This window comes from Cherax quadricarinatus, chromosome 74, assembly GCF_038502225.1.
Source record: "Cherax quadricarinatus isolate ZL_2023a chromosome 74, ASM3850222v1, whole genome shotgun sequence".
NCBI lineage: Eukaryota > Metazoa > Arthropoda > Malacostraca > Decapoda > Parastacidae > Cherax > Cherax quadricarinatus.
The window spans coordinates 9,674,954-9,689,357 of NC_091365.1; the positions used below are offsets into that span (position 1 = coordinate 9,674,954).

At 35.4% G+C, this 14,404-nt stretch overlaps 1 protein-coding gene across 15 annotated transcripts in view; it reads left to right on the forward strand.

Moving 5' to 3' along the window:
- Nucleotides 1-9,037: 9,037 nt before the first annotated feature.
- The window catches only part of LOC128700135 (Ca[2+]-channel protein alpha[[1]] subunit D), a gene marked incomplete at its 5' end in the record, with an annotated part of 794,286 nt that continues 788,919 nt past the window's right edge, over nt 9,038-14,404 (forward strand). For all 15 annotated transcript variants that reach the window (XM_070100780.1, XM_070100771.1, XM_070100781.1 and 12 more), the window contains 2 exon segments: nt 9,038-9,183; nt 12,601-12,674. In XM_070100780.1, coding sequence (XP_069956881.1) covers nt 9,038-9,183; nt 12,601-12,674 — 220 coding nt within the window.

Consider the following 14,404-nt stretch of genomic DNA (forward strand, 5'->3'; position numbering starts at 1 on the left):
ATTTAAATTGTGTGTTTGTGTGTCTATAGTATAATCTATTATATTGAGAAAAACAGGCTTGACTCAGCTGCCTTACAGCTATAAGGATGATCTGCCCTTCTGTCATTTAAGCAGTTGTGCCCCCATTAGTTCAATATAATTAGGTATTCTAGAGTAACTGTTACTTAAATACATCAATATGTGTTGGGTCCCATAGTCCCATTACAGCTTCTTCCATGAATGTGATGATAATATGCAGAGCATTTCAGGCAGATGACAGCTGGAATTTAAAATTATTTGGCGTTGTATAACTAAAATTTGACTGTTTGAATGCCGGGTTTTACACAGGTTGAGGTAAGATTATTAACCCTTTGAGGGTCGACAGGCCCTCTCCGAGACTTGTTCTCAGGATCGGCCAGATTTAAAAAAAAAAACAAAATTTTTTCTTATGAAAAGATAGAGAATCTTTTCCCGATCATAATGACACCAAAAGTATGAAATTTGATGGAAAACTTAATGAATTATGCTCTCGCGAAGTTAGCGGTCTTGACGATGTTTACGCATCGGCGATTTTGCCCACTTTGAGCCCTATTTTTAGCCAATTCCAATGTACTAGTCGACAAAAATAACTATTTTGCTACAACTTCATTTTTTTTATCGAACGAGTACAAGAAACCACCCATTTACCAATTTCAACTATCCAATAAAGTGGTCAGAATTTAGCAATTTTGCCAATTTCACACAAATTTCAAAAGATGCCAATTTCCGAATAGGGTCCAGAATAAACAAGAAAGACATTCCTGACACTAAAATAACAAGTTCTCTGTTCGTTAGTCACATCCCCAGTCCCTTCTTATATTTCTTTGGCTTTCCACTTTGAATTTTTATTCTTACAAAAAATACAAGATTTACTGTTATGCAGACTACTGCATTAGTGTAGAAATGGTATAAATAATATCAGCGCACTTGTGAAAGAATATTAGACTCGCCAGTTGTGTATTGGACGCTTGGCATGATTTGTTTACTTTTGAACTTTGATAAAAATCGAACATTTCTGCTACTTTGCGCTCAATTTCAAGGTACTTTTCATTGTAAAACCAGTCAAAATCATCTCAATTTCTGTAATATGTCTTCCATTCTATAAAATGAGACCAAGAAAACTAGAATACAACAATAAATACCATACGAAAATACAGTGCAAAGTCGCTGTTTTATTCCAAAAACACAAAGTTTTTTTTTTCTCATTATGCACTGTGTGCTGCAGGATTTTTTTATACTGCGCACACTGACCACATAGACCCATTCTTTCATATGTATGCCTACCAGCTTTCTCTTACTAGATTCGAGGGCGCTAGAATTTAGGCGTACTAGTACGTCAAAAACCCTGGGTCGTAAGCCGTACTAGTACGGCCGAAACCCTCAAAGGGTTAAATATAATGATTATTTTAAACAGTGAAGGTCTGTATATTGAAACAGCAGTTTTTTTATGAAGAAATAGTACTGTAATGCAAAAGCTGTATTGACTGTTTTAGTTATAATAATTACTGGGGATGGAAATAGTGTTGACAGTACGTTTATGAGCATTACTCTCTCTTCCTGTTGTTACTTCAATATACAGTGGACCCCCGCATAACGATTACCTCTGAATGCGACCAATTATGTAAGTGTATTTATGTAAGTGCGTTTGTACGTGTATGTTTGGGGGTCTGAAATGGACTAATCTACTTCACAATATTTCTTATGGGAACAAATTCGGTCAGTACTGGCACCTGAACATACTTCTGGAGTGAAAAAATATCGTTAACCGGGGGTCCACTGTATGTAGTTTTGTAACATAAAATAACCATTACACTTAACCATTTGACTGTCGAGACCCCAAATCCTGAAGTGTCTGTGTTGCAAAATATTTGAAAAAAAAAAAAATTGTTTTTCTTATAAAATGATAGAGAATCTTTTCCGGAGGGTAATGACACCAAAAGTACGAAATTTGATGGAAAACTTACGGAATTATGCTCTCGCGAAGTTAGCGATCTCGGCGGTATATATCCATTGGCAATTGTGCCCACTTTGAGTCCTATTTTAGGACAATTCCATTATTCCAGTCGACCAAACTTGTAGCTATTTCTTTAGAACTCCATTCGTTCTATCGATTGAGTACAAGAAACCGCCCATTGATCGATTTCAGCTACCCAATAAAGTGGTCAGAAATTGGCAGTTTGCCAATTTCACACAAATTAAAAAAGATGCCAATTTCAAAATAGGGTCCAGAATAAGCAATGCAGACATTCCTGGCACTAAAATAACATTTTCTATGTTCATTAGTCACATCTCCAGGCCCCTCTTATATTACTCTTGCTTTCTATTTTGAATTTTTATTCACACAAAAAATAGAAGATTTACTGTTATGCAGACTACTACATAATTGTAATAATTATATAAATAATGTCAACTCATTCATGACTGCATATTAGAATGGCTAGTTGGACACTTATTTGACAATGACGTCATTTGTTTACTCCTGAACATCGGCAAAATTTGAGCATTTCTGCTACTTTGAGCTCAATTTCAAGGTCCTTTTCATCATGAAACCAGTCAGAATCATCTCTATTTCTGTAATATATCCTCCATTCTATCAAATGAGATGAAAACGAGAATACAACCGTGGATACTATATGAAAATACACCTCAAAGTTGGCATTTTAATCGAAAAACATGGTCGGAGTTTTTTTTTTTTCTTGTGCACTGTGTGCTGCAGGATTTTTTTTTTATACTGCACACACTGATCACACAGGCTCATTCTCTCACATGTGGTTGTACCACACCAACAGTCAAAGTGTTAACTGTCTTATTTTTGGAAATGTAATTTGATTAAATTTGGCATTATCTAACATCAACTCTGTGATGTCAAGTAGTTTTACATTATACAACATTTTTAGTCAAGAAATGTGAAATTTGTGGTCTGAGTAAGACTCCAGACGTTTTACATGTTATTGGGGTTCACTTTGTGCCATGGAGGGAGAACTGGCCATCTCTCACTGAGGTACACACACTGTATATATTTAATATCTCTTGATAATTGTTGTTTTATGATGATCATTCTCCATGTCTTATATGTAATAGTAAAAATGTTCCTACTACCTATGGACGGTTCTGTTTACTGCTTGATTGACATAAATATTATGTGACATATAAGCATGACGCTAATACAATGGAAATTCTAGTGCAAGAATGAGGAATTTTTATTTAAAAATTTTCACAGCTCATCATACTTGATAGAATGCTGTATGATATGTTTGTATGTGTGATTTGTGTTTTGTTTTTAATTGGATATGCATGTTCAGTATGTCAGCCATATTCCCATTTTGGAAATTTCCTATTTTCTTGCATATGCTCTATGACTTGTATATAGATAAATGTTTTTGAGATATGATAATTTTAATACATTTAAAGTTTTATTCATAAATGATTGCAAAGACATTAAAATTTCTTGGGACTACTTGATTGTAAAGCATGTCAAAAATTTCAATTAAATATTTTGATTTTTTAGATGCTGGCACTCTGAGAAACTGGAACCCTGTAGTAATTGAACTGTCATGTCTATTATTGAAATTCCCATTACTGTGTATTATTGCATTTTACATGAACTTGAAAAAAATAAAATGTATCTGTAGAATGTTTTAAAAACTTTTTAATAAATTTTCCAGAACCAGAATATACATTTTTTTAAATAAATTATAATGTTTATATCATTAGCGCATAATCTAAGAAAATACTGACTCTTGAAAATTTTGCAGTTCAAAATAGTGTGCCATACCAGCTATAAAACCTTAGAATATCCTCAGCGGGTTTCTTATACACTTAACAGCTTTTTGTGTGTACACATATATCGGATAAAATATTATTGCCATTAGAGTTACATTTAATGAGAATTTGACAATTTTGCTATAATGGACTCATTTCACAGTGTGTCACTTCATATAGTTCACTGAGGGTTTACTTATATTTTAGAGAAGAAATTGTATTGAAACTGTGGGAAGAAGTATGAGAAGATTGAGAAATTATGTAGACAACATGAAGTCAAGTAACATCCATTGTCTTTTCATTGTGATGGTTGTATCTCAACATCAGAATTAACCATAGAATATTAACCAAAATGTGTTCAGTTGATAATCAGAACTGACATTTTCTTCTTTTGATTATTCATATGAGTTTAAAAGTATATGTTATTACACTGATAATTAAGGAAATAGGGTACCTTGAATTTTCTGAAATCCACCCACTGCTCAGTTGTAAATTTCAAACCAGCCACTGAATTTTTTAAAATTGAGCTCATAAAATTTCTGAGATGTTAGATAGCTTTATTCGGTAAATCTATTAGTTATAATTAACTCTTGTAATGCATGATGTGTCATCTGGTTAATTCTCAGCTGGTGTTGGTTCTCCATAGAAATTTAACTGCTCATATGAGCATTTTCATCATCGTTTTAAGAATAATGGATTTTATATCTGGCACTGATTTTCCTTAACAACGTTTAGATTACTATTTTTATAAGTTGCATTTATATTTCTGATACATGAAAGTATTTTGACTATTAGGCATGTCAAATCAAGCCAAAAGTATTTCAAACACAATTCTTGCATTATAACACAGAACATCATAGTCTTTTATTTTATATGTATTAAGAAGCCTGTAAGTTAAAAAAATTTAAAATTATAATAAAACAGGCTTAACCTTGTCAACATTGTGATATATAAAAATAGCATACAAAAAAATGTATGTACAATGGTGGTGATATTCTTTATTTGAATAAACAAGCAGTAAATTTTACTATTGAAAATTTATTCAATAAGCAGCAGCAGTCATTATATCAGTTGTCGATATGATGTAGTTGCCATAGCCTGCATTATTTATGGTATGACTCAAGAATATTGAGCAGAAATGTCATTACAAATGCAGTGTGGCAAATCCAACTTTTATAAAACATTAACAAAGACTGAACTTCTTTTAGAGACAAAAACAGGTGATAGGCAGTGAGGGAATTGAAAGTGAAGGTGAAGGTGAAAGTGAGGCAGGTGGATGTGGGGGAGCATGGGAGTGGTGAAAGCAATAGAGGTGAAGTGTATGGAAGTGTAAACAAAGTCGAAGTGGCCAACTTCAGTGCTCCACTACCCGCATCATTATCACCTGGCGTATGGTTATTTATTGTAATTACCTCGCTCTCCATGAGTGTATATTGTACTATATAAGTGTGTAAACAGTATCCTCTCTGTGACTTGATAAATCTCAACCCAATGAAAGTTTGTTATGCATGGTGTATCTTTTAACCCCTACATCACTTTTTACTTAATTAAGAACTACAGTGGTACCTCAGTATACGAACACTTTGGTATAAGTTCAACTTGGTATATGTCCTGTTTGGCTGTGAAAATTTTTGCTTGGTATACGACCTTTGTTTGGAATATGACTCGTGTGCTAGAACTGGTATGGGTCAAAATGAGTCACGACACTGTGCGCTACATTGCAGCCCAGAGCCATATTATTACCAGCGACATACCTTGTTCACTGAATTTAATAGTTCTAACAACTGCCTTTAGATGCCGCTATAAATGAAGGGAGAAGTAATGAATAATTCATGCCAAGAATTGTAAACAAAAGCAGAGTGACTAGGCCAAATGCAGATTCATACACGTTTTCTTTGGTGCTGGACCAGAGAAAACAATGTTTTCCCTCCGCCCAGCATATAAACATAGCATGTTTATATGCTGTGTAACGTGTTTCTTATATAATTTTGAAGAAAATATCATAGATGGTTTAATGAAAATGTCTATATTAACATAAAATAAGAGATTTAACCCTTTAATGGTCGAGAGGCCCTCTCCTAAACTTGTTCTCAAGGTCAAAATTTTTTTGAAAAAATAAAAAAAAAATGTTCTTAGGAAATGATAGAGAATCTCTTCCTGATCATAATGACACCAAAAGTATGAAATTTGATGAAAAACTTACAGATTTATACTCTCGCAAAGTTAGCGGTCTCGACGATGTTTACGCATCGGCGATTTCACCCACTTTGAGCCCTATTTTCTATCAACTCTAATGCACCAGTCGACAAAAATCATAGCTATTTCATTAGAACTCCATTTGTTCTGTCGAATGAGTACAAGAAACCAGTCGATTACCAATTTCAACTATCCAATAAAGTGGTCAGAATTTGGCAATCTTGCCAATTTCAAAATAGGATCCAGAATAAACAAGACAGACATTCCTGGCACTAAAATAACATTTTCTCTGTTCATTAGTCACGTCCCCGGGCCCCTCTTACATTTCTTTTGCTTTCCACTTTGAACTTCTATTCTCACAAAAAATAGAAGATTTACTGTTATGCAGACTACTGCATTAGTGTAGAAATGGTATATATAATATCAGCGCACTTGTGAAAGAATATTAGACTCACTAGTTGACGTGTATTGGATGCGTGGCATGATTTATTTACTTTTGAACATTGGCAAAAATCGAACATTTCTTCTACGTTGAGCTCAATTTCAAGGTACTTTTCATTGTGAAACCAATCAAAATCATCTCAATTTCTGTCATATGTCTTCCATTCTATAAAATGACACCAAGAAAATGAGAATGCAACCATAAATACCACACGAAAATACACTGCAAAGTCTCCGTTTTAAACCAAAAACATGGAGTTTTTTTTTCTCATTATGCACCGTGTGCTGCAGGATTTTTTTATACTGTGCACATTGACCACACAGACTCAGTCTTTCATATGTAGGTCTACCAGCTTTTTCTCACTAGATTTGAAGGCGCAAGAATTTATGCATACTAGTACGGCACCAACCCTGGCGTGCAAGCCGTACTAGTATGAAACTGACCCTGAAAGGGTTAATATGCCCAAGAGTGATTATTATTAGTATTACAGAATGTTTTCCCTCTACCTGGCAACGACACCTCCATAGCATATAAACATAGCATGTTTGTATGCTGTGTAACATGTTTCTTACATAATTTTGAAACTATCATAGATGGATTAATGAGAATGATTATATTGACGTAAAATAAGACATTTAATGTACCCAAGCGTGATTATTATTATGTAATATTAGCAAAGTAAAATGAGGTTAAGTTTGCATTTATTTCATCTAATTCTTTAGTATTTATGTATGTATTTTTGTATTAAGCAGTGTTTAAATTGCATATTTTAGTATTAAGCGGTGTTTAAATTATTTTATACAGCCCCATCAATGTATAATATGCCAATAAGAGTAGGATTTTTTTTTTCATGGGAACAGATTAATCGTTTTCCCTATATTTCTTAAGGGAAAATTCGTTTGGTATACGTCCTGTTTGGTATAAGTCCAAGGTTCTGGGATGGATTAAGGATGTATACTGAGGTACCACTGTACTTATATTTGCCATATGATAAGTTTTTCAAATTCTGCCATATTTGCCAGTTGCTCAAAAAAACTGGGTGATTTATTTAGAGAATGTAATACAGTGGAACCTCAAATTTCGAACATATTGCTTATTGAACTCTTTGAAAATTGACTACTTTTTTCGAACCAACTTTGTCCCTATTATTGAACGAGCCCCTATTTTTGAACCACCGGGTACTGGACCTGTCCGCTTTCTTCAAAGATTAAGGAGATTTGCGCCAAGTGAAATGATGTCCAAATGTTTGTGGAGAAATACCACCCTGAGCAAGCTGAAACAAGCCATCTTTGCAACAGGTTCAGTGACAAAACCATGTCCCATTTTAGGGAAATCTTAGAGGCCCCAGAAACAGAGGACTGTGGACAGGTATTTTGTGAGACAGGGGTCCAGTGACTCTCAAGCTGGTTCTAGTGGCATTAAAAGACAGAGAAGGGATGTAACCCCAGAGAGGGCTTTGATACCTAAAGTCCTTATGGAGGGGGATTCCCCTTCCAAACACTAACCCCCAACTCTCTCTCTCCTCCTCCCTATCTTCCAGATGCCATCACCAATCTTCAATAAAGGTAAGTAAAAATGTTATTTTATATGTTTATTTCAATTTATTAATACATAATTGTACACTATATTTGTTGTGTGTATGTAAAACTATAATAAATCTCCATAAAATGTATTTTTTGTGAATATTTTTGGGTTTCTGGAACGGATTAATTGTATTTCCATTATTTCTTATGGGGAATATTGCTTTGCTTTTCAAACTTTCCGAATTTAGAACTAGCTCCTGGAACGGATTAAGTTCGAAATTTGAGGTTCCACTGTATATGTCTTTTTTTATTGATTAGCTTGGTTAATGCCTTGTGGGTAGCAATGTTTGTGTAGTTTACTATTATATAAATTAAAAATGTATACAGGATGAGTAATATACTGTAGAGTAAAGATATTCTTTATAAAATAATAATCTACTAAATATGCAAGTTTTTATATACTGTCTTCCCAAGAAATTTTAGTTAAGTAGTTGACCATGAATGAACGACAAAAGTTTTATGATGTTAATTAATCGTTACTTTAATGTTATATTCTGTAGTGATTGCAGCATTAACCTCTGGAAATTTCCAAAACTAGGAAGTTTGGTGGAGATTAAATACAAGAATTTATTTTAATGTACAGCTTAATATTTTTTTATTATGGTGATAATTAAACTGGCCCTAGAAATAAGTGTTTTTAAAATGAAATATACACCTTGTGGTATATTATGTTAAATTTTAAACAGCTTGTTTGTTTATTTTCAAATTTTAACAAGAATTTTTGACAATTCACTACTTCATTATTCACAAAATGCCAAAACTAATACTATATAAGAATTTTTGAAAACCATATACAGTATATTTCATAAACTGAGTTATTTACCTAATATAAATTTTGGTTCATTTCACAATGGTACTCTTGGAAATTTTTAAGTATTGTAATGTAAGTCTTTTTTATGATACTCTATGATCATATCATTTAAATTTCATAAATAGCATAACTCGGCTTTTTTAGTCTTGTTTCATTGCACTTTAATTGTAGATTCATTGCTTTGGTAGCTCTTTCCTGATAGATATAATATTCTTGCTCCTACAGAATTAATCGGAGAGCAAGGCGGGCGTGTCGAAAGGCCGTCAAGTCTCAAGCTTTTTACTGGCTCATTATTGTCCTCGTCTTCCTTAACACTGCAGTCTTGGCTAGTGAGCACTACCGCCAACCTGACTGGCTAAGTCAGTTCCAAGGTGAGTCTATCGTGGTTAGTGAGCACTACCACCAACTGGCTGGCTAAGATGGTTCCAAGGCGAGTCTCTCTCTTCACTGGTATGCTTGGCCACCAACTTGATGCCAAGTTTGTTCCAAGGTGAATTTTTGTTGACTGGTGAGCATGACCTCCAACCTGACTGGCTAAATGACTTCCAGGAGGAGTTTATCTTGTCACTTGCTAGGTATTAGTGAATAACTGTAGCTGCAAGAATGTATGAAATAGGGATTTTGTTTAGTTGCATTTTTCTGTAGATTTGCTTACCATAAAGGTAACATCGTTCCATGCAGCAGTGTGCAAGTCACATAAAATAAGAGAGAGAGAGAGAGAGAGAGAGAGAGAGAGAGCTATTATTCTAATACTAGACATAAAAAACCCACACTTCAATGAGGAAACTTTAGACAACATTTTGGTTCATCCTAGACCATTAGCAAATCAAAATTGAGTGAGAAAATGGGTAGAAAACCAGACACCAGTTTCTTGCTCATTTGTCACTTTATAATAATCCAGGACTGATCTAAACATTGTCTTAACATTTTCTTTCCAAAGTGTGATGTGTTCCTGCAGTTTTATTGTGACTTACATTCTTCTGGTCAAACTCACTCTTCCCAAATGTGTTTTGAAAAATAAAAAATTATCGCTATCAAGAAAGATGACGTAATTCGACTCATGAAATCGTAATGACACGATTGCAAACAAACCATAGCACGGGCAGGGATAGAACCCGCGATCAGAGTCTCAAAACTCCAGACCATCGCATTAGCCAGTGGCTTAACGCGATGGTCTGGAGTTTTGAGACTCTGATCGCGGGTTCTGTCCCTGCCCGTGGTATGGTTTAAGATGACATAATAATTAATTTCATATAATAGGTTTGTAATTGCCTATTTGTAACTACAGGAGCAAAGCTGTGCTTGTGGTGTCCCATTGAATTAAAAAAATAAATGCAGTAGACTGTCGATTAAAATGGTGGTATTGTTTTTGCAAATAGTTAAGTAAATGCATCATCCAAAATTAACTGAAGCAAATATGTCAAGACAGAACAAATTTTTAACTGAAGAAAATGTGTCAGAACAAATTGTTTTAGGCTTTGAAACTGTAAAAAAAAAAAAATTTATTTAATTGTAGCTATATGTAGTGACATGTTGCTGGTATATGCTGATGATTTTAAAAGGAGTGGAGAGGTATAGTGTGGCCCTACTGGGGTGGTGGATTGTTGGTTGAGGTGGATGTCTTATGCTCCTGCACTGATGTCATTGGTTGTACTGAGGAATTCTGTAATACGTCTTTAGTCTTTTACCCTGCAGTACTTTATATAACTGACTGTAAGGCATCATCACCTGCTCCAGACCCAGTTTCAGAGCAGTGCTTCTGACTTTGTCAGGGTTCTCTTTAGTGAAAAGGTTTGCAACTTTACCAATAATATAGAATTACTCGTGTAACAGTTTTTCTTCAGGTTATTGTTCCTTATCTTCATCTGGTATCTGGGCATTGAGCTTTGCCAATATTTCCTCTAAACTTCTTTCCTTAGCTTCCTGAGAGCTTATTCACATATTCCTGCATTTTTTCAAAGCCCTCACCTGGTAATCTCCTTGCCAGCTGAACAGTTTCTTGCACCGGCTCTCAACTGAGGGGAGAAAACTTGTGAAATTATTCACCACTCTAGACCATAACTCTCCAGCTTGCATTTAATGTTGATTGGGGCATTTTGTTCTATGCACTTTTGACGTAGCTGGTGATATCTGCAATGTTAAATTTACACCGGAAGTTTAATACCTCAATGTTTGAGCCACTGTCCTTTGCTACAGCAACTTTCTGCATCACTTTTCATGTGTAGTTACACTTACATGAGCTAATAATTCCACAATCCAGTGGTTGTATTAAAGATGCTGCAATTGGTGGTAAAAATACAACTTTTACATGCGGATACATATCCAGTAAGAGTTCTGGATAAGTATGGGAATTATCAAGTGAAGAGAATCTTGAATGCACGATTCTTGCTGCACAGGTAAAACATGACTCCTAGAATAAATTGATGCTTCAACCAGTCCATAAATAATTCTTCTGTCAGCCATGCTGACTGATTTGACCTCCAAACAACTGGTAAGGTGGTTTTATCTTTATCTTTCAAAGCATGGGGAGTCTTGGAGCAGTAAGTAACCATGGGCTTTCACTTAAAATCACCTGACACATTACCCTGCAGTAACAAGCTGAGGCAATTCCTTGCTGCCTTGAATCTCGGTGCACTTTTGTCTTGCTGACTGATGCAAGTTCTTGATGACATCTTCTTTCAATAAAGACTTGCCTCATCAGTATTAAACACTTGATGTGGTTCATAGTCATCCTCAGAAATAATTTCCTCCAATTCACCATGGAAATTCCCTGCAGCCATATGGTCAGTGGAAGTACTTTTCCCAGGAAACTTAATATTATACAACTGATTGCACAATTTTTAACTTATGGAACCAGCCTGTACTAAACATGCACTCTTGTTCAGGCCTCGGCCGTCATTTTCATCTTATCGTTTTAGAAGGAACAGTTTCATCTTGTTCCTCTTGCTGTTCCTTACACTGCATCTCTTCCAGCTCCATTCGTCAGCTTCTCAGATTGTGACTCAAACAGCTCCTCAAAGTCTTCTTCCTCTAGGTGCTCCCTGGCGTGGGTTGCGGCAAAATGTCATACTATGTAGAAGGCGCGCAACTCAAAATTTGGATTTGCAGAAGTATTGTGAATGAAACTTTAACTAACACGGCATTCTGTTTGTATGTCCGAATGTTTGTAACAAGAATGTTCATAAGTAGGGTTGCATCTGTACTCCTATTAAGATGAAATTAAGTGGTGTACCTTTCTTATTTTTCTTCTCAATCTATTCATTCAGTTTTTCCATCTTATTTTGCTGTTGTGACCTATGTTTCATTCTTTTCAGGAGGTTACAACTTGGGTTACTTATTTTTTTGTGCACCACTCTTAAGCTTTTCTGATTTTTTTTTTTTTTCAAAACACCAAGACTTTTACACCTTAACTTCTTGCCACTTCCAGCATCACTCTCATTCCTCTTGGTTGCTATGATGATGAAAAGATAAAAAGTTGATTCACTAACATAGCTGAGTATGGTATAGGATGTATATTCAGAGAACTGAGGCATAGGAGGTTGTGTTCATTATTTGTAGCTGAACCTTCCCCCAAAGTCTGCCTGTAAGGTGGAGGGAAAAGCATCTGCAGCGTTCCATATTTTTCCCCTAAATTTGAACTGTCGTAAATGAACAGTATAGCATCAGTTTTCGCATAAAATCTTCCTAACATCGTATCTTAATGATGGTCTACTGTGTATACACACACACATGTAGTATATACATACACATTGTATGTTACTTACAAAGTTTTTTTTCCTTTCTTTCAGATTATACAAATCTTTTCTTCGTGGTGCTGTTTACATGTGAAATGTTGTTAAAAATGTACAGTTTAGGCTTCCAAGTAAGTAGGAACATTATTTGTCATCTTGTTTATATAATAGTTTTAATTTATTTCTTCTAATAAATTTTTCAGATTTGCTGTTAACCTTTGCCTCTAATGTTTTAACCAAATTATGACAGCTGCTTCATTTTTTAATGTTTTACCAACTGCAGAAGATTTTATTTAGAAATCTAATAGATCTTTATATAAGTTACATTTATATTTGCAAACAGTATTTCACATTCAGTGAAATTATCTTGTGCCAGATAATGGGCAAAAACAGTTAAGTCTTGATCATTATGATTAACCTGTAAACGGTCCAAATGTATATATACGATCTTACCACTAGTGCCCCAAACGTATATAAATGTTTTATTTTCCCTGCCTTTAAATATGGCACGATTGGCCTGAGATGCCTTGTCAGCATAGAATGGTTCATAGCAGTGTGCACTGTATTAAAAAAAAATCTGGGACCACTTAGTACCTTGTGGGAGTACCAGTTCAAATGAGCACCAGCTAGAGCAAACACTGCAGCAAACACTTGGGATTCACTGATTTCATGTAGTATTAACTCTCCCATTTTAGGAGGAAAGTGATGTTGACCCCAAGTTTAGTGGCTTTGAGGTAGATGTGGCCATAAGTGGTTGAGGAAATATCAAAAAACCTTGATAATAACCCATGTGCAACATTTGTGCAACACCCTTTCAGAATGTCTTATAACCTGCCCTAAGTAAAGAGAAACAATTCTGGAACGTAATGCTTGTTCAGCCGGCTGGCTGGCTGGCTCGCTCGCTTGCTCGCTCCATTTGTTTGTCTGTGTCTACCTGTATCTGTCTGTTTATATCTGTCTCACAGGTACACATAAATACATTTATACATAGTGTAACAAAAAAAGGCACAATACCGTGACTGGAACGATACACAAATAACCCGCACATAGAAGAGAGGAGCTTAAGAAGACGTTTCGGTCCAACTTGGACCATTTACCAAGTCACACTAACGAAAAGGGGAGAAGGAGGGGTATATATAGGCAGGAGGTCGTAGTGGTAGTAGTAGTGGAGGTAGTGGGTTATTTGTGTATACATAGTGTAAATATAGCAGATGAACAAGGAGGCTTTAGGAAAGGTAGGGGGTGTGTGGACCAGGTGTTTACAGTGAAACATATAAGTGAACAGTATTTAGATAAGGCTAAAGAGGTCTTTGTGGCATTTATGGATTTGGAAAAGGCATATGACAGGGTGGATAGGGGGGCAATGTGGTAGATGTTGCAAGTGTATGGTGTAGGAGGTAGGTTACTAAAAGCAGTGAAGAGTTTTTACGAGGATAGTGAGGCTCAAGTTAGAGTATGTAGGAAAGAGGGAAATTATTTCCCAGTAAAAGTAGGCCTTAGACAAGGATGTGTGATGTCACCGTGGCTGTTTAATATATTTATAGATGGGGTTGTAAGAGAAGTAAATGCGAGGGTCTTGGCAAGAGGCGTGGAGTTAAAAGATAAAGAATCACACACAAAGTGGGAATTGTCACAGCTGCTCTTTGCTAATGACACTGTGCTCTTGGGAGATTCTGAAGAGAAGTTGCAGAGATTGGTGGATGAATTTGGTAGGGTGTGCAAAAGAAGAAAATTAAAGGTGAATACAGGAAAGAGTAAGGTTATGAGGATAACAAAAAGATTAGGTGATAAAAGATTGAATATCAGATTGGAGGGAGAGAGTATGGAGGAGGTGAATGTATTCAGATATTTGGGAGTGGAC